The following is a 20,333-nucleotide window of genomic DNA, read 5'->3' on the forward strand; positions in this document are numbered from 1 at the left end:
GAAAGCTTCCTCCTCAGGGTTGGGCCGCAGACCAGGGCGTGACTAAAGGTGGGGCTGCTGTATGTACTAAGTCATAGTTAGGAGGGCTACAAAGCTGCGGGTCTCAGGTTTTCTATGTTAGGCCAGATCAAGTTACCAAGCAGTGTAGAGAGCTGAAGGAGCAGCGTGCTGAGAGAGCCACCGCCGGTTTGGTCAGGATAGGACTGGAGAATGGGGTTGGGGTTGCTGTGGGAAGAATGAGTGAATTTTTGACCTTATTAAAAAAAAAAAAAAGAAAGAAAGAAAGAAAGAAAAAGAAAACATCCAGAGAGCTCGCTAGTCGCTAGTCTCTGCTAGTCTCTTCTGATGTGTGAGGTGTCAACAGCACGAAGTCCTCACCAGACAAACCTGCCTGCCCCTTGATCTTTCACTTGCCAATACAAATCTTTCTGGGTGGTGGTGGCACAGGCCTTTAATCCCAGTACTCGGGAGGCAGAGACAGGAGGACTCTGTGAGTTCAAGGCCAATCTGGTCTACCAAGAGCTAGTTCCAGGATGGGCCCCAAAGCTACAGGGAAACGATGTCTTGAAAAACAAAACAAAAACAAACAAACAACAACAGCAACAACAAAGAAAGAAATTTCAGTTGTTGGTTCTTCCAGTCTAAGGCATTCAGTTGCAGCGGTGGCGATGGACTAAGATAACAACCTTCAAGACTTTGGGGCCTACAGTGATGTGTGTGGTGGAGTCACCTTGCCAGCAACCCTGCTCTGAAGGGTTTTACATTTTCCCACATTACTAACATGCCAGTGTGAAATAGCCGATTTGCTAGGGTCTCAGTCTCTCTTTCCTCTCACAGACACGCGCGAGTGCACACACACACACACACACACACACACACACACACATTTCCACCTCTGCACTTTCCTAGATTTCCGCAGATGTAAAATGACAATGTAGAGCAACTGTCTGGGTTGGTGGCACACTTCCTCAGGGGCCATATCTTGAGCTGCCTTCTCCATGACCTGTTTGGATTTCTGTCTGCAGGCATCCAATGACGGTGGAGGTAGATCTGGCTGTTTCAGAACATCCCACAAAGGGGGCCTAACTTCTCTAGATAAACGCGGAACCTGCTTCTGTGGCAGCAGGCTCGGTGCTGCTGTAGTTTGTCATTCAGTGTTTCAGCTCTTCCACGGATTTCCTCTGCCCTCCCTTAACCTCCAGCCTCTGCTCCCGTGGCTGCTGGTCCCTCCCCCTCCCCCGACTCCTTTGCTCTTCCTTACTTCACCATGCACATCTCCTACTCAAGGGCCGGTTGGTTCTCACTAGAAGACTGCCGGACACCAAGACTGTCTAGGTAGAATTTAAATGTGCTGTAAGCTCTAGGCTCCCTCAGCTGGAAGACGAAGGAATTATGTGTGTTCCGTGACCCTGACCTCTCTCACCTCCCTCTATATATGTAAATATTCCATGTGTAGACATCTGCATCTATATTAATCGGAACAAGACTTCACGCTGATGTTTCCAGCTCTGATCGCTGCAGCATGGACCACCCTGGTCTCCCTCTACCTTTCAAATATATTCATTTGAATTTCTTATAAATGGCTGGATTACAACTTAGCTTCAATATTTTAGCATTCTCTGCTTTCAGACACACACTTTATTTAGTTCTGTTGATTGCTTGGGCTCCTTCAAACAGCTAAGCTTCTTTGTAGATCTTCTATCACAAGGTAAGTCACCAAACTCCAGCGCTGTCTTCAGCGATGCTCGTGGTCACTGCTAAGGAGGCTTGTTTTTAACCTTGAACAGAGCAAAGCCACAAGTGGTGGTTCAAACCCACGATCCAGGACTTGGCAGCCTGAGGCAGGAGGACAGCTGAAAGTTGGAGGGCAGCTGGACATGGAGAATCCCAGGGCGCTGTGGACCACGGGGTGAGAGTCTCTCCCTGATACACACACCAGTGTGTGCCTAAACTTAGTACCTAGCAGGAAATGTAAACCCAGTGTGCAGTCAGCTGGAATACAAAGAGTGGGCCCTGTCTTGGAAGACATGGCTCCAGTAGATTCCATTTCCTTTCCTGAAACATTATGAAAGCCACAAAGACAGACTCCATGCTTTGTCTGGGCTACTTTGAAAAGGAATATCTCTATTTTTCCTTTGTGAGACAGTCCTCCCAATTTGTAAAATTTGTAAAAATCATTGCCCTACATAAAGTCTGGGTATTTGAGAATCAGGGAAAGGACAGAAAGCTAGAAGGTTAGCTTATTGCCAAGGTGAGATATGATCAAGCACAAGCCCCAAACAGCATACAGTAAAACACATTGGTCTCTTGCTCTGAAGTTTGTAGATTGTTTGAATGGCTGTGTTTTATTGTATAGAGGCTTGGCTGCTGCAGGGGGACTCTGTTTCAATTCCCGTATTCGTGTGTCATATGATAGACAGGCTAGAGATGACAGCAGAAGACAGAACATATCCAGGGGACAAGAACACTTCCAACTCAGCTGCTCCATGGAGAAACTAAGAGTCAAAGCACTGAGAAATAGCCTTAAGGTTACAAGGTCACAGTCAGGGAGTATAGGGAGCGGTGAAGTGAACCAGACAACTCCATCTATCAGGGAAGTGAAAATCGCATTTCTGATGAACAAAAATGTTTCTAGCTGCTGAAGTGCTGCCTCCCAGACTAATGTGGAGTCCAGCTGTCCATTCTGCGCGTCTTAGTCTGTCTCCTGTTGCTATAACAACTGCATTAGTGCCCACAGGCCAGGCCATTTATAAAGAACAAAGCACTGCTCACATTAGTTCTAGAGATTAGAAGGTCAAAGGTTAAAGTGCTACATCTTGTGCTAACCTTCTTGCTGATGGAGACTCTTTGACAAATCCCCAGGTGGCACGGGCATCACATGATCAGAGGAGCCATGTTTTATGACAGATAGATGATCCCAGACCAATAACTGCATGCACCATCCAGGCAGGCAGAAATTTTTTCACTCAATCACCTCTTAAAGGTCCCACCTAGTCTTGCATTTTACTGTCTCACAAAGATTAAACTTCAACAGGTTTTGCTGGGGTCCTACATAGATTCTAATGACCATTGTATTCCTAGTAAATATTTACCAATATACTAATTATTTGTTGAGCCATATTTATGAAGAGTTTTCTGAAATTAGGAAAAACCTGAGGACACCATGTGATGATTGTTTTGAGGCTATCCTGGCCGCTTAGCAAGGCTAAGTGGGTGGAGATTGTTTGGAAGGTAAAGCTGGTCCCGTGAGCCAGCCACTCATCCATATCTGCAGAGCATCCTTCAAGGATCACTCAAAATGTCTGCAAGTGATTCTCTTTGGGGACGTGTTTGCAATGGTAACAGTAGAACCCCAGAAGTGAAGGAATGCTCGTGAATGAAGGTCCAATGACAGAAGTTCAAGAAGGCTAACCACAGTCATTGCATCTTCCTTCAACACGACGAGCATCTACAGCCATCTGAAGTACCGCTGCACCCAAGACCAAACCATGACGACAATTTCCCATGATTCCCTCTATTAACTGCATTCTTCTCAGTGCTAGTCAGCTATAGGCAAGAAACAGATTCGGAGGAAATGAATTGCTCTAGATCACAGTAATGGCAGAAGGTCTAGGACCCACACCATCTGGTGTTCAGCTTCTCCCTCAGATTATGGGAGGCAGAACTATTGTTAAATGTTGCTTCTTTACTGTGTCTCTAACCCTGCTTTACCAGTACACACACACACACACACACACACACACACACACACATACACACAGGCGTGCACACGGCACACAGACACCTGTTCTTTCTCTTCGTTTCTCTTTTGCTCTTCTAGGCGCCTGGTCCTCCTTGCTTCTGACACTCTAGTTAAATGCCTCATCTTCAGGAAGGTTGCAATGTCTTCATCAGCCTTCTTTAAGCTAAGCCCAGGGCGATGGCTGGACTCTTAGAAGACCTAGGACATTTGTTCCAGGCCCAGCCTTGAAGCTTTAAATAATTAACTTTCATTCCTTTCCTTGGTGAGCTTTATCTCTGCATCACCAAAAATAGCTGGAGGCATTTCTTCTGTATACCTAGAAGGCAGAATGTGTGTGTGTGTGTGTGTGTGTGTGTGTGTTTGTGTGTGTCTGTGTGTGAGGGGGAGGGAAGAAAAGAGAGGGGGAACCGGGGGAGGGAGAGAGAGCAGTAAGGCACAAAGTCCTTCAGCTCCCATTTCTGTGACTGTTTTATTCCTATCATCTTCCATTGATTAGTTATTATTGTTAGTTATCCACACTGAAGTAGCCCCAAATTAAGACTGCATTGCTAAAGGAGAAAGAGGTACTCTTTTTCAAGTCAGGTCAAATCTCCCACGCCAGTGAGCAAAGGGGAAGGTAAACCCCAGTGATCGTCTTTAAGAGGCTGTGCTCCCAAACCCTGCTATTGTGGCTCTCCTTTCTTCTAAGACTGATGTGGCATTCACCACAAACCTCTGGGGAGAGGAGTATTATCTGCACCTGTCTTCTTGGAAACATGTTCTAAAATGCAAGACATTGTTCTCAGGGCACATTGCAACTCCTCTCAGACCCAGCAGCTCACACAAGCATTATCCTGTTCTAATATTATAATACTGTCATCAAGGAGACTGGATACATTCATTAACTTGCCTTCTTTTACTGTTCCTCCTCTTCAGACCACTTTGCCTTCTGGTTGGTCATCAAAGGGCTGGGGGTATCCAGAGGACTCTTCCTGAGGTGAGGACACAAAATGTCCTCTCCTCTGAGTAAAAATTATCAACAACAGGAGGATGTGAAGTTGGCAGAGTGATGGGGTGGGGTGCACAGGAGGGGTCAGAGGAAGGGAGTAGAGGACAAATGTTATTTTAGTTAGGGAAAAAAAAAACCAAAATCAACGTGTGGAGGGAGAAATGGGTTTGTTTCAGCTTTCTATTCCACAGCATAGTCTGTCACTCAGGGACGTCAGGGCAGGAACACAAACAGCGCAAGAACTTGGTGGTAGGGGCTGATGCAGAGGCCATAGGCGAGTGCTGCTTACTGGCTTGCTCAGTTTGTTTAATTATACATTCCAGGACCACCTGCCCAGGGGTGGCATTGCCCACAATGGGCTGGGCCTTCCCATAATAATCACCAGTCAAGAAAATGCACCATAGACTTGCCTACAGGCCAGTCCCATGGAGGCACCTCTTGATTAAGATTTCTTCTTCCCAGATGACCCTACTTTGTGTCAAGTTGACATAAAAATACATCATATTTTCATGTATAAATGCATGAAATTTAAAAAGAATAAATAAAAGTATTATTTAAAAATGAATAAATTAAAGGATGCCTGAGGAGATAGCTCGTGTGGCTTAATTTAAGTATTTTAGCATACACACACACACACACACACACACACAAATCTTGGAGCTAGAAAGGGAGCTCAGTGGTTAAGAGCACCTGCTGCTTTTGCAGAGGACCCAGGTTTAGTTCTCAGCACCACATAGAGGCTCACAACCATCTGTAACTCTAGTTCTAGACTCCAAGAATCTCTTCTGGCCTCGGCTTTCTGTCAACTTGACACAAGCTAGAGTCATCAGAAAAGGAAGCCTCCGTTGAGAAAATGAATCCACAAGATCAGGCTGTAGGCAAGTCTGCAGAGTGTTTTCTTAATTAGAGATTGATGGGGAAGGCGCCCAGCCCATTATGAGTGATTCCATCCCTGGGCTGTGGTCCTGAGGTCCATAAGAAAGCAGATTCCTCATGAGATGAGCAAATCAGTAAGCAGCACTCCTCCATGGCCTCTGCATCAGCTTCTGCTTCCAAGTTCCTGCCCTGTTTGCTTTCCTGTCCTGGCTTCCCTCAATGATGGACCACCATGTGGAAGTTAAGTCAAACGAACCCTTTCCTCCCCAACTTGTTTTTGGTCATGGTGTTTCATCACAGCAATAGTAACCTTAACTAAGACACACATAGTACACATACATACATGCAGACTCAAATATATATATATTTTTTATATATATATATAAAATATATATATTTTATATATATATATAAAAAAGCATGTATATATATATATATATACATCCTTAAAGCACCAGCTCACACCTCTTCCATGTGTAAATTTTTAAATATTTTTAGTAGCAACAAACAGCAAACAAAACAAAGCAAACATCACCTTTACAAAATGTGTTACATTTGGCAATATATTGTTACAAGAAAAAGATAAGAGGCTGGAGAGATGGCTCAGCGGTTAAGAGCACTGGCTGCTCTTCCATAGGTCCTGAGTTCAATTCCCTGCAACCTCATGGTGGCTCACAATCTATAGTAGGATCTGATGCCCTCTTCTGGCCTGCAGGCAGACATGTAGACAGAGCACTCACACATAAAAATATACAGGTAAATAGAAAAAAATAAAATAGGTGATTTGTCTTATAATGATGAGATCTGTATTTATTATGAATAAAAGGCTTTATTGCTCCATGAGTGAGTTTTGGGAATAAATCACAGAAGGGAATCACTTTGGGGATTTTTCGATCCAAGCCCATTATTTACATACTGCATGTATGTTAGTCATAGAAAGAAAAAAAGTGTTGATCAAAGAACATCACTGAAGATGAGCAGGTCAATGTACAGGCCAGAGTCCTGTGTCCATCACAAGCGAGTTGGCCACACTTCCTGGAGGTCACGGTGGTGGTGCACTAGGCATGTCCTGGACGGACACAGACAGAGCACCTGTGTTGTCAGAGAGTTTCCGCCCCATAGCAACCCTGAGTGAGGGCTGCAGGCGTGAAGGAGAGCCTTCCAGGACCCCAGACATCATTTATGACCTTGACCTGGGACTCCAAGTACCAGCAGTCAGCTGAGTGCATAGACATAGATATCTCCACAGATATCCGAAGTTATAGTTAGGAGCCAAAGGTAAGGATGGCGGTTCCAGTTGCGCACTGGTTTCCCACGATGTAGTCCAGAGTGTCAACCCCATGGATTTTCACAGAAATGTATGTGCTTCTTCGGCGGCAGCTTCACAGTGATGGCTCTGGAGAGTGGGCTCTTTTCCTTCTGTGGTCAGCAGCTGCTCCTCAAAGTAGAGGAGCTGGTCAACTTCAAAGCAGTCGCTGGCTCGAGGAACCACCGTCTCCAGGTGCTCCCGGATTTCTGCTTCACAGGCCTTCTGATGCCTTGCCCTCCTGAGGTAATTGTAGACCTCCTCAAACACTTCTGTTCCTAGCTTCTGCATGGCTGATCTGTCAAGAGAGGTAGGAAAGATTACACGTCCCTCATAGAAACTGTCTGCAAGAAAATATTTTTTTTTAAAGTTTAAAATTTTAATTGAATGAAAAATCACACTATATTAGTCAGGGTCCTCTAGAGTCCACAGAAATTATGGATTAAATCCTTCTTCATTTGTCCATGCATCTATCCCTCTATCTATCTATCTATCTATCTATCTATCTATCTATCTATCTATCTATCTATCTATCTTTCGATCAATCAATCGACCTATTTATCCATCCATCTATCTATCTATCTATCTATCTATCTATCTATCTATCTATCTATATCTCTATCTTTCTATCTATTATCTATTCCTCTATCTATCTATCGATCAATTGATCGATCAATCGATCGATCTATTTTTTTTTCGCACCTTCCTGGACCTGGAGGGAGGGGGGAGGAACTTGAACTTCCCACAGGGCAGGAAACCCTGACTGCTCTTAGGGATGGAGAGGGAGGAGGAGGGGGAGTGGGGGGAGTGGGAGGGTGGTGGGAGGAGGGGCGGAAATGGAAACTTTTATAATTTAATAAAATTACTTAAAAAAAAGAAAATATTTTTTAAAATCTGTGGTTATACAAACAACGCTATAATCCTGGCGTTCAGGAGGGAGGAGAGCAGAGGTTAAAATACAGCATCTCACCCCCATCATTCAACAGTGGTCGACAAGCAATGCTTGAGTGTGGGTTGATTGTGTTCCAAGTACTCTTTTGGAGACCTTGAACGCAGCAAAAAGCACGTGAGGTATACTCTTGCCTTCATCCATGTATTTATACACACAGTGGATCTGTTGGTGTTTCATTATGGCAATAGCCCACAAAAGGCTACTTATGATGAAAATGGAGACTATACAGCTCATATGCTGGAAATCTAAAATCCAAACAGCATAGCACAGCTGTTCTGTGTTGATACCTTCTCCTTGGTTTGAACAATAATGGTAAAAGTGTACAATCATACAGGCATCTATGCAACCATACAGTTTTGACACTATTTAAAATATATCTTTTATCTTCTCTAGATAGATTGGATTTTGGGGGGGGGAGAGAATTCACAAAGAGGCCAGTAAGTGGTTAAAAACATGAAATTTCATATTATAATGAAATCTAAGTTTGTTTTTTTTTTTAAAAAAAGATGTCTCATAGGCTATTCTTCAAGCACAGTATAGGAGCCCTCCACAAGCATATCAGCATAGGCACAGTGTAAGAAGCCCTTCACATGCATATTGGCAAAAGACTCATACACAGCTTTTTAAATGCCCTGAAAGTGGTTTATGTACTATAAGGCATCGCTGCACATCAGGTGTAGAGTCACAGACAAAGAACGTCACACATTCTTTAACACAGCCACCTTGACTCATCTGGGGATGACAAGCATCAGAAATTATTAGGAATGAATAAGTGTGTCCTCTGTTGGTCCTAGTATCACACACGGTCGTCTATGAACCGGGCTGGGACAAATACCGAAGAGCTCTGGACAGACAGGCGTGCAGGTCAGTAGCATGAAGCTTCCCCCATGGGACATTTGACCTTAGGGTCTTTCCCCCCAATATTGCATCCTTTCTGTTCTGTCAAGTCAACTCTTGAATGCAGTTGTTGGTGTGGTGCCCTGTTGAAGATAATATTCCTTATAGGGTCATCTTATTTGTGACTGCATTTCTGTCCGTTACTCTAACCACCATCAAAGTAGACAGATTAGACCAACTACAGAGTAAGATCCAGCTAGGTACTGCTGGAGACATACCTAAAACAAATCTGAAAAAAATAAAAAAGGACTAAAGGAAAACACAAGAAAGATCATAACCAAATGAAATATGAAGTGGTCATATTAATACAAGCCAGATTTTGAGTTTTAAAAAATAGTTGCTGGATTCCTCAGCAGTTGCTTAACAATCATGAAGACCAGAGTCTGGATTTCCGTATCCAAGTAACAACAAGGTGGCTGCCCCAGCCCCAGGTTAGAGACCATTATAACTTGGTGGTTTCCAGTCTGGCCAAGAAAATGTGAGTTCCAAGTTTAGGGAGAGATCATGCTTCAAAGGGATAGTTGAGAGACCATAGAGGAGGGCATCTGGCCTCCATGAACACACAGGTGTGAACATTTGTACTTATATGTGTACACACCATCACACATAAATAAATAAAAAGTCCTTTTAAAAACCCATCATTAAGGATAAGGAGTTACTACACAATGATAACACTTCAAACCTCAAGGAAAAATAAAAATCTTCAACAGGTATGCCCCTGCTAACTAGAAGTATATGAAGCACTATAGAGATAAAACACTTACTGGATATGTCTTCTTAACACGGGATTTAAATATAGCTTGCTGCATCATTGGTGAGTGGCAAATTTAAAGTTTTAGTAATGGGACTGGAGGGATGGTTCAGTGGTTAAGAGCATGGTTGATCTTCCAGAGGACGTAGATTTGATTCCTGGTGCCCACAAAGTATCTCATAACCATTTGTAATTCTATTTCTAGGGTATCTGATGCCCTCTTCTGGCTTCCATAAGCACTGCATTTACACAGTACACAGACATACACACAGCAAAATGCTCACAGACAAAATAAAAATTTAAAACAAAATACTAGCAATGGCACAGAAGATCGGAAGAGCATACTTACTGAACACAGACACACTCAGAGGCCAGCCCTCACTGGCACAAGGGAACACAGATTCTTCTCTGATTCTTAGGGACATCTGCAGAGAGGACTCATCTAGTAGGCAACTCAAGTCTCAACCCTATTTATACCCAAAGCCAATTAAAATCATTTTCTAAATTATGGGTCAAAGAAAACAAACCATTCATGCCATAAGCCCATGTGTGGCCAGGAAGAAATGGGCAGGCAGGGTCTTCCACACTGCGACACTGTGGTGATGTAGGCTTAGACTCAGACAGCATGTTGATATTTCTACAATGATGCATTGGGATGCTCAAGAGCCATAAAAGAGAAACTTCTATTTAAGGGGATATTCTTACTGTTATTTGTGATTTGGAAAAGGAGGGAAACATTCTTTAGGCTGTTCATGTGAACATGGCTGTCGTTTTTAAGGAGGAGAAGTGGGATGTGCCTGGAAGAGAAATGGGGTGTGCCTGGATCCTCAAGAGGGGAGGATTACTGTCCTCACATGGTGGAAACGCAAGGGCAAAATGAGCAGATACTCTCTGCAGCTCTTCCTAGGAGCATTAGCTCATTTAGGACCATGGGGCTTCCATGACTTGGTCACCACCCTTGGTGGTTCCTAATTTGTAGTTCCTAATTCCTAAATGGTACCTCATTTCCTTCTTCGTTCCCTACGTCCCTCCCTCCTCCTAACACTGCCATGTGTGTATCAAGTATCAGTGTGAATTTGGGAAGGGATGCTGCCAGGTTACAGTGCAGTGAGCGGATGGCTGAAAAGAAGAGCCCCAAGTCCTGCTGGCTTCACGCACTCCTTACTTCAGGGAAGGGAGGTGGCTATGGGCTCCTCCCACAGCACACTCTACAGCACTGGGCTGGCGCATGCTGTAGTAGAAAGGCTGCTTGTTTGTTCCTGGCTGCCCAGACACCCCAAATAACCGCACAGAAACTGTATTAATTAAATCACTGCATGGCCCAATAGCTCTAGTTTCTTATTGACTAACCCTTACATCTTATTTAATCCATTTCTATTAATCTGTGTATCATCACAAGGCTGTGGCTTACTGGGTAAAGATCTGGTACCTGTCTCTGACAGGGCTTCATGGTTTCTCCTACACAAGCCTCAGTACTATAGTCAAAGGAAGAGGAAAGGTAGTTACCCAGCCACAGAGGAAGCAAGATGAGAATCCCTCGCTGACAAAGGTACCAAGCCACATGGCTAACACAGACAAGAATGATGGGTTAATGTAAGATGTAAGAATAAATTAATAAGAAAACTTAGCTAATAGGCCAACCAGTTTATAATTAATGCAGTAGACCTCTGTGTGTTTCTTTGGGACTTAAGGGCTGCGGAGCAGGATGGGACAGAAACCTCTGTCAACAAAATGCCTTTGCCTGGGCTTAGGTATCAGAGAAGGGAAAGACCTTTCGTTAGTTTAAGGGTGGAGGTGGGGAATGGTATCTGGATGGAGACATAAATCATGAACACGAATCATCCTTGATAGACTCTGAGAGAAGAGCAGCCGTGTTTACGGGACAGGTGAGCTCAAAGTCTATAGGTTCTATAAGAACAACGAATGACTGAGGAACTTGGGAACTAATTAGGTGAAGAATGCTGGGATGGGAGGAGACAAAATAGAACACACAAGATCACCTCAATAGATATGGAAAAGGCTCTTGACAATCCCTTCATAACAAAAGCCCTGAAGAGATTAGGAATGTAAGGAACATATTGCAACACAATAAAGCCATGTTACAACTTGTCTGCTGTGAAAAAGGCTCCAGAGGGGGTTGGTGGAGGCATTTCCTCTAAAATATAAAATGAGACAAGGGGGTCGACTCTCTCTATCCTTGTATAGTACAGCACTTGAAGCATTAGCTAATGCAATAAAGCAATATAAGGAAATAAAGGATAATAAATAAGAAAAGAAGATGTGAGATAATCCCTATTTGTAGATAATATAATCCTATATTGGGAAGAACCTAAATTCTTTACCAGAAAATTTTGAGATGTAACAGTTTACAGCAAAGTAGCAGGACATAAAATCAATAACCCAATAACAAATTTAATGAGAAAGACATTAGAGAAAAATCCCATTCACAGCAGCCTCAGATAAACAAAAACTTAGGACTACACCTATCCAAGGCTGTGTAAGGCCTCTTTATTGGTTACAAAGTCACATTTTAGTGTGTGTGTGTGCATGTGTGTGTGTGTGCTTGTGTATGTGTATGTTGGGGATTGTACATGCACCATGGTGCCATATCTAAAGGTCAAAGGACAATTTTCTAGAATTGGTTCTCTCCAATGGTGTCCTGGGGATCAAACCGAGGTCATCAGGCTTGACGGCAAGTGTCTCTAGTCACTGAGCCACCTCACTGGCCTTTAGATGAAAACATTAAACACCCCGAGGAAATAAAAACTGAAGGAGACACTAGAAGACAGGACAACTTCCATGGACTGGCAACTTTAATATAGTGGAAAAATGCAATATTATCATAAGTGATCTAAAGATGAAACAAAAGCCTCACTGCAACTCCAATGGCATTATTAACTGAATTAGAAACAAACAAACAAACCCCAAAATTCATATGGAAATACACAGTTATAATCCGAGTAACTAAATCAGTCCAAAGAGAAAGAACAATGCTGGAGGTAGCACAACATTTGTCCTCAAGTTAACTACAGAGCCACAGCAACAGACACGGTGTGAATGACAGAGACACAGTAACAGAAACAGTGTGGACTACAGAGCCACGGTAACAGACACAGTGTGGACGACAGAGCCACAGCAACAGACACGGTGTGAATGACAGAGACACAGTAACAGACACGGTGTGGACGACAGAGCCACAGCAACAGACACAGTGTGGATGACAGAGCCACAGCAACAGACATGGTGTGGACGACAGAGCCACAGTAACAGACACGGTGTGGACGACAGAGCCACAGTAACAGACAAGGTGTGGACGACAGAGCCACAGTAACAGACACGGTGTGGACAACAGAGCCACAGCAACAGACACGGTGTGGACGACAGAGCCACAGCAACAGACACGGTGTGGACGACAGAGCCACGGTAACACAAACAGTGTGGACTACAGAGCCACAGCAACAGACATGGTGTGGATGACAGAGCCACGGTAACAGACATGGTGTGGACGACAGAGCCACAGTAACAGACACAGCATGGCATGGCACAAAGAGACAAGTAGGACAGGTAGGGGACCCTGAAATAAACACAAACATCTACAGCCAACCTAATTTCTGACAAAGGTGTCAAAACCATACATATAAAAGAATATATTGGGAGAACTGGACATTCACATGCAGAGGAATGAAGCTATATCCCCATCTTTCACCCAGTAGAAAAATAAATTTAAAAGTGGGTCAAAGACATTTTTTAAAAGTTTGAAAGTGCTAAAAATAAGACACAGAGGAGGCTCTTCTAGATACAGACACAGGAAAAGCCTCTCAGAAAAGGGCTCTAGTGTCTCAGGAAATAATCACAATAATTGGCAAATGGAATTGCATCAAAATTAAAAAGCTTCTCTATAGCAAAGGAAGCAATCTATAGAGTTGAGAGACGGCCTGAAGAATGACAGAGAATCTCTGTCTACTATAAACATTTGACAGGGGACTAACATCTACAACCACTAAAAAACTCACTGCATCCCCCCACCCCCATATCAAGTCATCCAGTCAACACATGGGCAAGTGAACTGAGCAGATCATCATAAAGAGAAGAGGAAACATCAGTGGGCAATACATATGTGGGGAAAACATGGCTACCATCAGGGAAAGGCAAACCAGAGCTATACTGAGATTCCATCTCACTCCAATCAGGATGACATCACCAAAAACAAACAACAAAGACAACAGATGCTGGTGAGAATGTAGGGGAGAGGCACATTTGCACACTGCTAATGTGTACGTGGGCCAGCTGCAGGCCCTGTGGGAATCAATATGGAGCTTCTTTGAAAGCCTAACGCAAAGCAAATCCACCCTGTGGTTCATATCCAGCAGTCCTGGTATTTACCAGAAGGACTCTAAGTCAATCTGCCACAAGGAATCTGCACATGTGTGTTTCTGCACCTCTATCTACAACAGCTAAGAGAGGGATCCAGAGCAGGTACCCTCCACCAGTGACAGGATAAAGAAAGTGCCATACACATACATGATAATATTTTATTCAATTGTAAAGCATGGACTGGGGCTGGGGAGATGGCAAGTTGTTAAAGCACCGCTGAGCAAGTATGATGATCCGAGTTCAGATCCCCAGCACCCATGTAAAAGCCGAACAGTGCAGTGTGTCTGCAACCCCACTGTTGGGGCAGGTGGCTGGCACAGATAGGTCTCTGGAGCTCACTGGCCAACCAGCCAAGCCAAATCAATGAGCCCCTGGTTCAATAAGAGACTTTGTCTCAAAAGATACAATTGTAGCCTGGTGTGATGGCTAAGTGGATACAAGTTCTTGCCATGCAAGCCTGATAATCCAGGTTTGATCCTCTGAACCTCATGGTAGAAAGAAGGAACTGACACCTAAAGGTGTGAATACCACATGTGAGCCACTGCATGTGTGTGCATGAGCACACAAATATTTTACACAATAATAAAAGAATGTAGAGAGTGACCAAAGAAGACACATGACTCTGACCCCTGGCTTCAACACTCACACACCCACTCATGCACCCATTCATGCACCAATTCATGCACACATTCATGTACTCACTCACGCATACACTCATGCACCCACTCACACCCCCACTCATGCACACACTCATGCACCCACCCACGCACCCACTCACAAACCACTCATACACACACTCAAGCACTCACTCATGCACTCACTCACGCACACACTCATGCACCCACTAACACACCCACTCATGCACACACTCATGCACCCACCCACACGCCCACGCACCCACTCATGCACCCATTCATGCACCAATTCACGCACACATTCATGCACCCACTCACGCACTCACTCATGCACCCACTAACACACCCACTCATGCACACACTCATGCACCCACCCACGCACACATTCATACACACACTCATGCACACATTCACACACCCACTCACACACACATTCATGCACCCACCCACACACACATTCATACACACACTCATGCACACACTCACACACCCACTCACACACACACACTCATGCACACATTCACACACCCACATACTCATGCACACACTCATACACCCACTCCCGCACACATTCATATACACACACTCATGCACAAACTCATGCACCCACTCAGGCACACACTCACGTACACACTCATACACCCACTCACACTCACATTCATACACACACTCATGCACACACTCACACACCCACTCATGCACACACTCAAGCAAACACCATCACAAACAAGTACAAACATCACAACATTCACATACATACACAAAATAATTGAAAAATAATAAAATTACATTTGCAGAAAAATAGATGGAACTAGAGGCCATTATGTTAAGCAAAATAAGCCAGCTTCAGAAACATAAATAGTGCACATTTTATTTGCATACTGTGGTATTTTGAAATATAATATATATATATGTATATATGTATATATGTATATATATATATATATATATATATATATATATATATATATAGGGAGTGGCACTATTAGGAGATGTGGATCTGTGGGAGTGGGTATGGTCTTGTTGGAGGAAGTGTGCCACTGTGGGGGCGGGCCTTGAGGTTTGCTGTGCTCAGCATACCACCCAGTGTCTCAGTCAACTTCCTATTGTCTGCAAGATGTAGGACTCTCAGCAACTTCTCCAGCACAATGTCTGCCTGCATGCTGCCATGCTCCCCACCATGACGATAATGAACCTCTGAAACTGTAAGGCATCTCAACTAAATGTCAACTTGTAATAGTTGCCATGGTCATGGTTTCTCGTCAGAGCAACAGAAACCCTAACTAAGACATATACAGAATATAAATATTCTACCTTCATGTCAGAAAAACAAAAGGGGCCTATGCCCAGAGAGGAATGAAGAAAACAAGATAAGGTAATAAAGAAAAGGAAAAACACTGTGTATTTTCTAGCACATGTGGGATTTAAATGTAGAATTATACACACATGAAAGCAGAAAGAGGAACTATTGGGGTCCACTGAGAGCTGAGGAGTAGGGGTGGGGGTGTAGCTGGCAGATGAATGCGAACAAGGTAAAATGACATATATGCATGAAGATATCATCCAAAAATAACATTTCTAAAGAACTTCTAAAGCAGAGACGAGGGGAGATGGCCAGGCAAGCCAGGGACCCTGGAGCCTCTATGAGGGGTGGTGCCTTAGCCCCAGGGAAGCCTCAGGAGACTGACAAGGACTCTGCTGTGTGGAGTGGGACAAGGAGCCACTGGCTACGAGAGATGGAGAGACGTTCCCTCACAAATGCCTCCGTGTCCTTTACACACAGGTCCCCGTGACTGATTCCCCACCAGGTTTAAAGCCAAGGACAGTGAGTGTCACTTTCCTGCTGAGCTGGCTTCTGTGACTCAGAGGGTTTCTCTTCTCACGGGGCCACCTGAACCTCACAGCTCAGTCTGCATTATTTATCTATCTGGCATCCAATCTCAAGTTCATGTCTAACTGCCCATATGTTTTCATAAACATGTCCCAAGGAGTACAAGTTATATAGGTGAATAGTGCGAGTAATTCCACATGGAGCAGCCCGGCACCTGAGCAGTGGCTCTTGAAGCAATGGCACACTGGAAGTTTTGGCTTGATCTGCTCTGTGGGTTGGCATTATTACAATTGTGCTGCAGGTAGCAACAAAGGCAAGTTAACTAAGCCTTTGTCACTACAAAATGGTGCACTTCATGGAGCCTGTACTTCTATTTGGCAGACCAATGGGTGCAATGTCTTTCCTTGGCCATCCCAACTTTAGCATGAGGACATTTGAGGCATACAATAAAGTGCAGTGCATGATACACTAGAGGTATCTCTAAATCCCGTCAGAAAAGAAACATTATCAAAGACAAATGAAGCCCCTTCCTCAGCCATAACTCCTCCCAGTTCTCAGAGGTAACCTCTATTCTGAGTGGTGTTTATCAACACCAAGTATTTAAACAGACTTTAGTTATATACATGTAGTACATAGTCCTTAGAAATAAGTCACCCTGTTTTAGGTATTTTGACACTTCTAGTAGATGGTATTAATTTTTTCTTGTCTCCTTTCCTTCTCAAAATTGTTAATACTTAGTCCCCTTTGACTCAGCAGCTCCCTGATTTTCACCTTGCTGCCCCATTAGTACTTCCTTCCACCCCATTTTCCTGCACACACATCTTAGGCCATTCCCCCCATTTCCTGGTATACATGTGCAGCCTGCCAAACACATGCACTTTCAATAGCAGAGGTGTTGTGACCATTCTTGCACACATCTCCTTGGATGCAATTATCTTAACACAAGAAAGAATAAACCCTCATAAAGCCTAGCTTTTCAGACAAGTTCCACATTAACTCATCATCGTCAGATCCATTTGTTGTCGTGCTCATCTGTCCCTTCGTAATGACCTCCAGACGGATATTTTCACAGCAGCATGATCCAGAGTGGAAGAGAGAAACTTTGAAAACTCACAATTTTAGCTGGGGGTGTAGTTCAGTGGTAAAGCACATGGCTAGAGAGGCTCTGCCAACCCTTAGCAGCCCAGAAAACACTCAGGAGCTGGAGAGACGGCTCAGTGGGTAAAGTGCCTATTGCCGAGGCATGAGGACCTGAGTTCGGACCCCTGACATGGACACAAAAGCTGGGCACAGTGCTGTCAGCTTGTGATCCCAGAGCTGGGGTGGCAGCAGAGAAGGGTGGATTCGGGGGACTCATAGGCCACTCTCCCAGCTCAAAGGCAAGCTCCAGGTTCAGTGGGACAGCCTGTCTCAAAAAAATAAGTTGGAGAGTGATGAAAAAGGATCATTGACATTAACCTCTGGTATCTAAATTAAACTGCATGGGAAAGCAGTGCCCCATGTGCACACATACACACAACACAAACACACATATGTATAACACAAACACACATATGTACAACACAAACACACATACGTACAGCACACACACATATGTACAGCATGCACACACACATACACACATGCTCACAAATTTTTCAAAAAGTTCTATAAAAATACTACCTAATAAAATACCTTCATCTTATAGGTTATATAGATATGGTGTATTTAAGAGGCTGCTTAACATAGGCAAAGCAGTTCCCAGAGGAGAACACTAATGTTCAGAGGTCAGTGGCTACTTCACAGACCCCATAATTATGGGTGGACACGTGAACTATACAGGCAATCCCTATATCTTCCTCGAATGCTCAAAACCCCACTAAACAAAGAGCCACAAATCAAGGACCACATAAAGTCCTTCTTGGTTGAATTATAATTGTGCTCCCTTTCATCAATTAAACCCCTTGAATGATTGTTTTCAAAAACCAATGTCACCCAGCTTTCCAGAAATAAAAATAAGAACTAGAAGATAAAACAGATTTCTTATTAAAAGAGTATGAGGATAATTAGGTATGTAAAGCAAATATATATACATATATGTATATATATACACATACATACATACACACCCATACATACTAGGGTAAATAAATGAGGACATACTAGCTTTGGAAGACTTGTGGATTTAATTAGGAGATTTTTGTTCTCTCTCTCTCTCTCTCTCTCTCTCTCTCTGCGTGTGTGTGTGTGTGTGTGTGTGTGTGTGTGTGTGTATGTGTGTGTATGTGTGTGACTGTCTATATTGGTGCCCTCACATGTGCAGGCATGTGTGAAGGACAGAACCTGATGTTGGAATGTCTTCTTCAATTATTCTCCTATCTTATTTTCAGACACGGTTTTCACTAGCACCCACTGTCTCCTCACTCCTCAGTGCTGGGAGTTACAGATGTGGCCACCACACTTGGCTTTAACAAGGGTGCTGGGAGTTACAGATGTAGCTTCCACACTTGGCTTTAACAAGGATGCTGGGAGTTACAGATGTGGCCACCACACTTGGCTTTAACAAGGATGCTGGGAGTTACAGATGTGGCCACCACACTTGGCTTTAACAAGGATACTGGGAGTTTAGGTGTGGCCACCATGCTTGGCTTTAACAAGGATGCTGGGAGTTATAGATGTGGCTTCCACACTTGGCTTTAACAAGGATGCTGGGAGTTACAGATGTAGCTTCCACACTTGGCTTTATCATGAGTGCTGGGAGTTACAGATGTGGCCACCACACTTGGTTAACAAGGATACTAGGAGTTACAGATGTAGCTTCCACACTTGACTTTAACAAGGGTGCTGGGAGTTACAGATGTGGCCACTATACTTGGTTAACAAGGATGCTGGGAGTTACAGATGTGGCCACCACACTTGACTTTAACAAGGGTGCTGGGAGTTACAGATGTGGCCACCATACTTGGTTAACAAGGATGCTGGGAGTTACAGATGTGGTCACTACACTTGGCTTTAACAATGGTGCTGGGATTCCACTCAGTTCCTCATGCTTGTCCAGCAAGAACTTTAACCACGGAGTCATTTTCCCAGCTTCTCCCTGATGCACGGAGCTTTGCTATGCTGTCCGGGTTGACCTCAAAATCACAAAACTCTTGATTTAGACCTCTGAAGACTGAGATTCTTTGTGTGCACTGTCATGCCCTGCTAAGGATAAGCCCTTGTGACTGGAAACTGTAGGGTGCCCTTGGACATGCCTGACTTCAAGCTGCGTTGCATTTGCTAAGATTTGTCAAGGATCCCCTCCTTGACCAAACTTTAAAAGGTTCCTCTTACTCAGCCCAGTTTGTCAAAACCTCTCCACCCTTGATGATAACCAAGTTTTTAGGCAATTTTCCAATCCAATGTCCTCATGTCATTTCAGCTGCTGTGATAAAAGACCTTGACTAAAAGCAATTTAGGGGAGACAAGGTTTATTTGAGCTCAATTCCAGTTACTGTTCATAATGGCAGGAAAGTCAAAGCAAAACTTGAAGCAGCTAGTCAAATTAGTCAAGGGTAGAGAGGAAGAAATGCATGCTCACTTAGTGCTCTGAGAGCTTCCCTACTCTCATACAGTCCAGGGTCCAAAACCAGGAAAAGGTGTGACCCATTTAGGGGCTGGCTCTTTCCACATAAGGCAATGAAAACAAGTCCCTGGCAGGCCAAACTGATCTAGACAGCTCTTCGCTGAGTCTCTTCCAGGCGATTCTAGAGCCTGTCAAGTTGGCAGTTAAAGCTATCCAGCACCACTCCTGGGTGCATTGGTAGGAAATCCCAGCTGCCCCTGCTTCTCTCAGTTTATGGACCTGCTTCCTATTGCACTATTTGCATAGCAGCCATCCTTGCCTCTCTGGTTTGGTGCATTTATTCCTTGGTAGACAAACTTATCTCCATGCCTCACATCACAAAGCACCTGGAACTGGAATGACTGCATGTAGGCTAACCTGAACTAGCCCCAGGGCAT

At 43.9% G+C, this 20,333-nt stretch overlaps 1 protein-coding gene across 2 annotated transcripts in view; it reads right to left on the reverse strand.

Moving 5' to 3' along the window:
• Positions 1-6,415: 6,415 nt before the first annotated feature.
• The window catches only part of Nek11 (NIMA related kinase 11), a 238,308-nt gene continuing 224,390 nt past the window's right edge, over positions 6,416-20,333 (reverse strand). Inside the window, exon 16 of one of the 2 annotated variants that reach the window (XM_048416923.3) lies at positions 6,416-7,210. In XM_048416923.3, coding sequence (XP_048272880.3) covers positions 6,955-7,210 — 256 coding nt within the window. In that variant the 3' untranslated portion in view covers positions 6,416-6,954. The remainder of the gene's footprint in view (positions 7,211-20,333) is intronic. The other variant, XM_048416924.3, reaches the window with a different exon arrangement.

Source organism: Myodes glareolus, chromosome 4, assembly GCF_982192425.1.
Source record: "Myodes glareolus chromosome 4, mMyoGla1.1, whole genome shotgun sequence".
In the NCBI taxonomy this organism is placed as follows: domain Eukaryota; kingdom Metazoa; phylum Chordata; class Mammalia; order Rodentia; family Cricetidae; genus Myodes; species Myodes glareolus.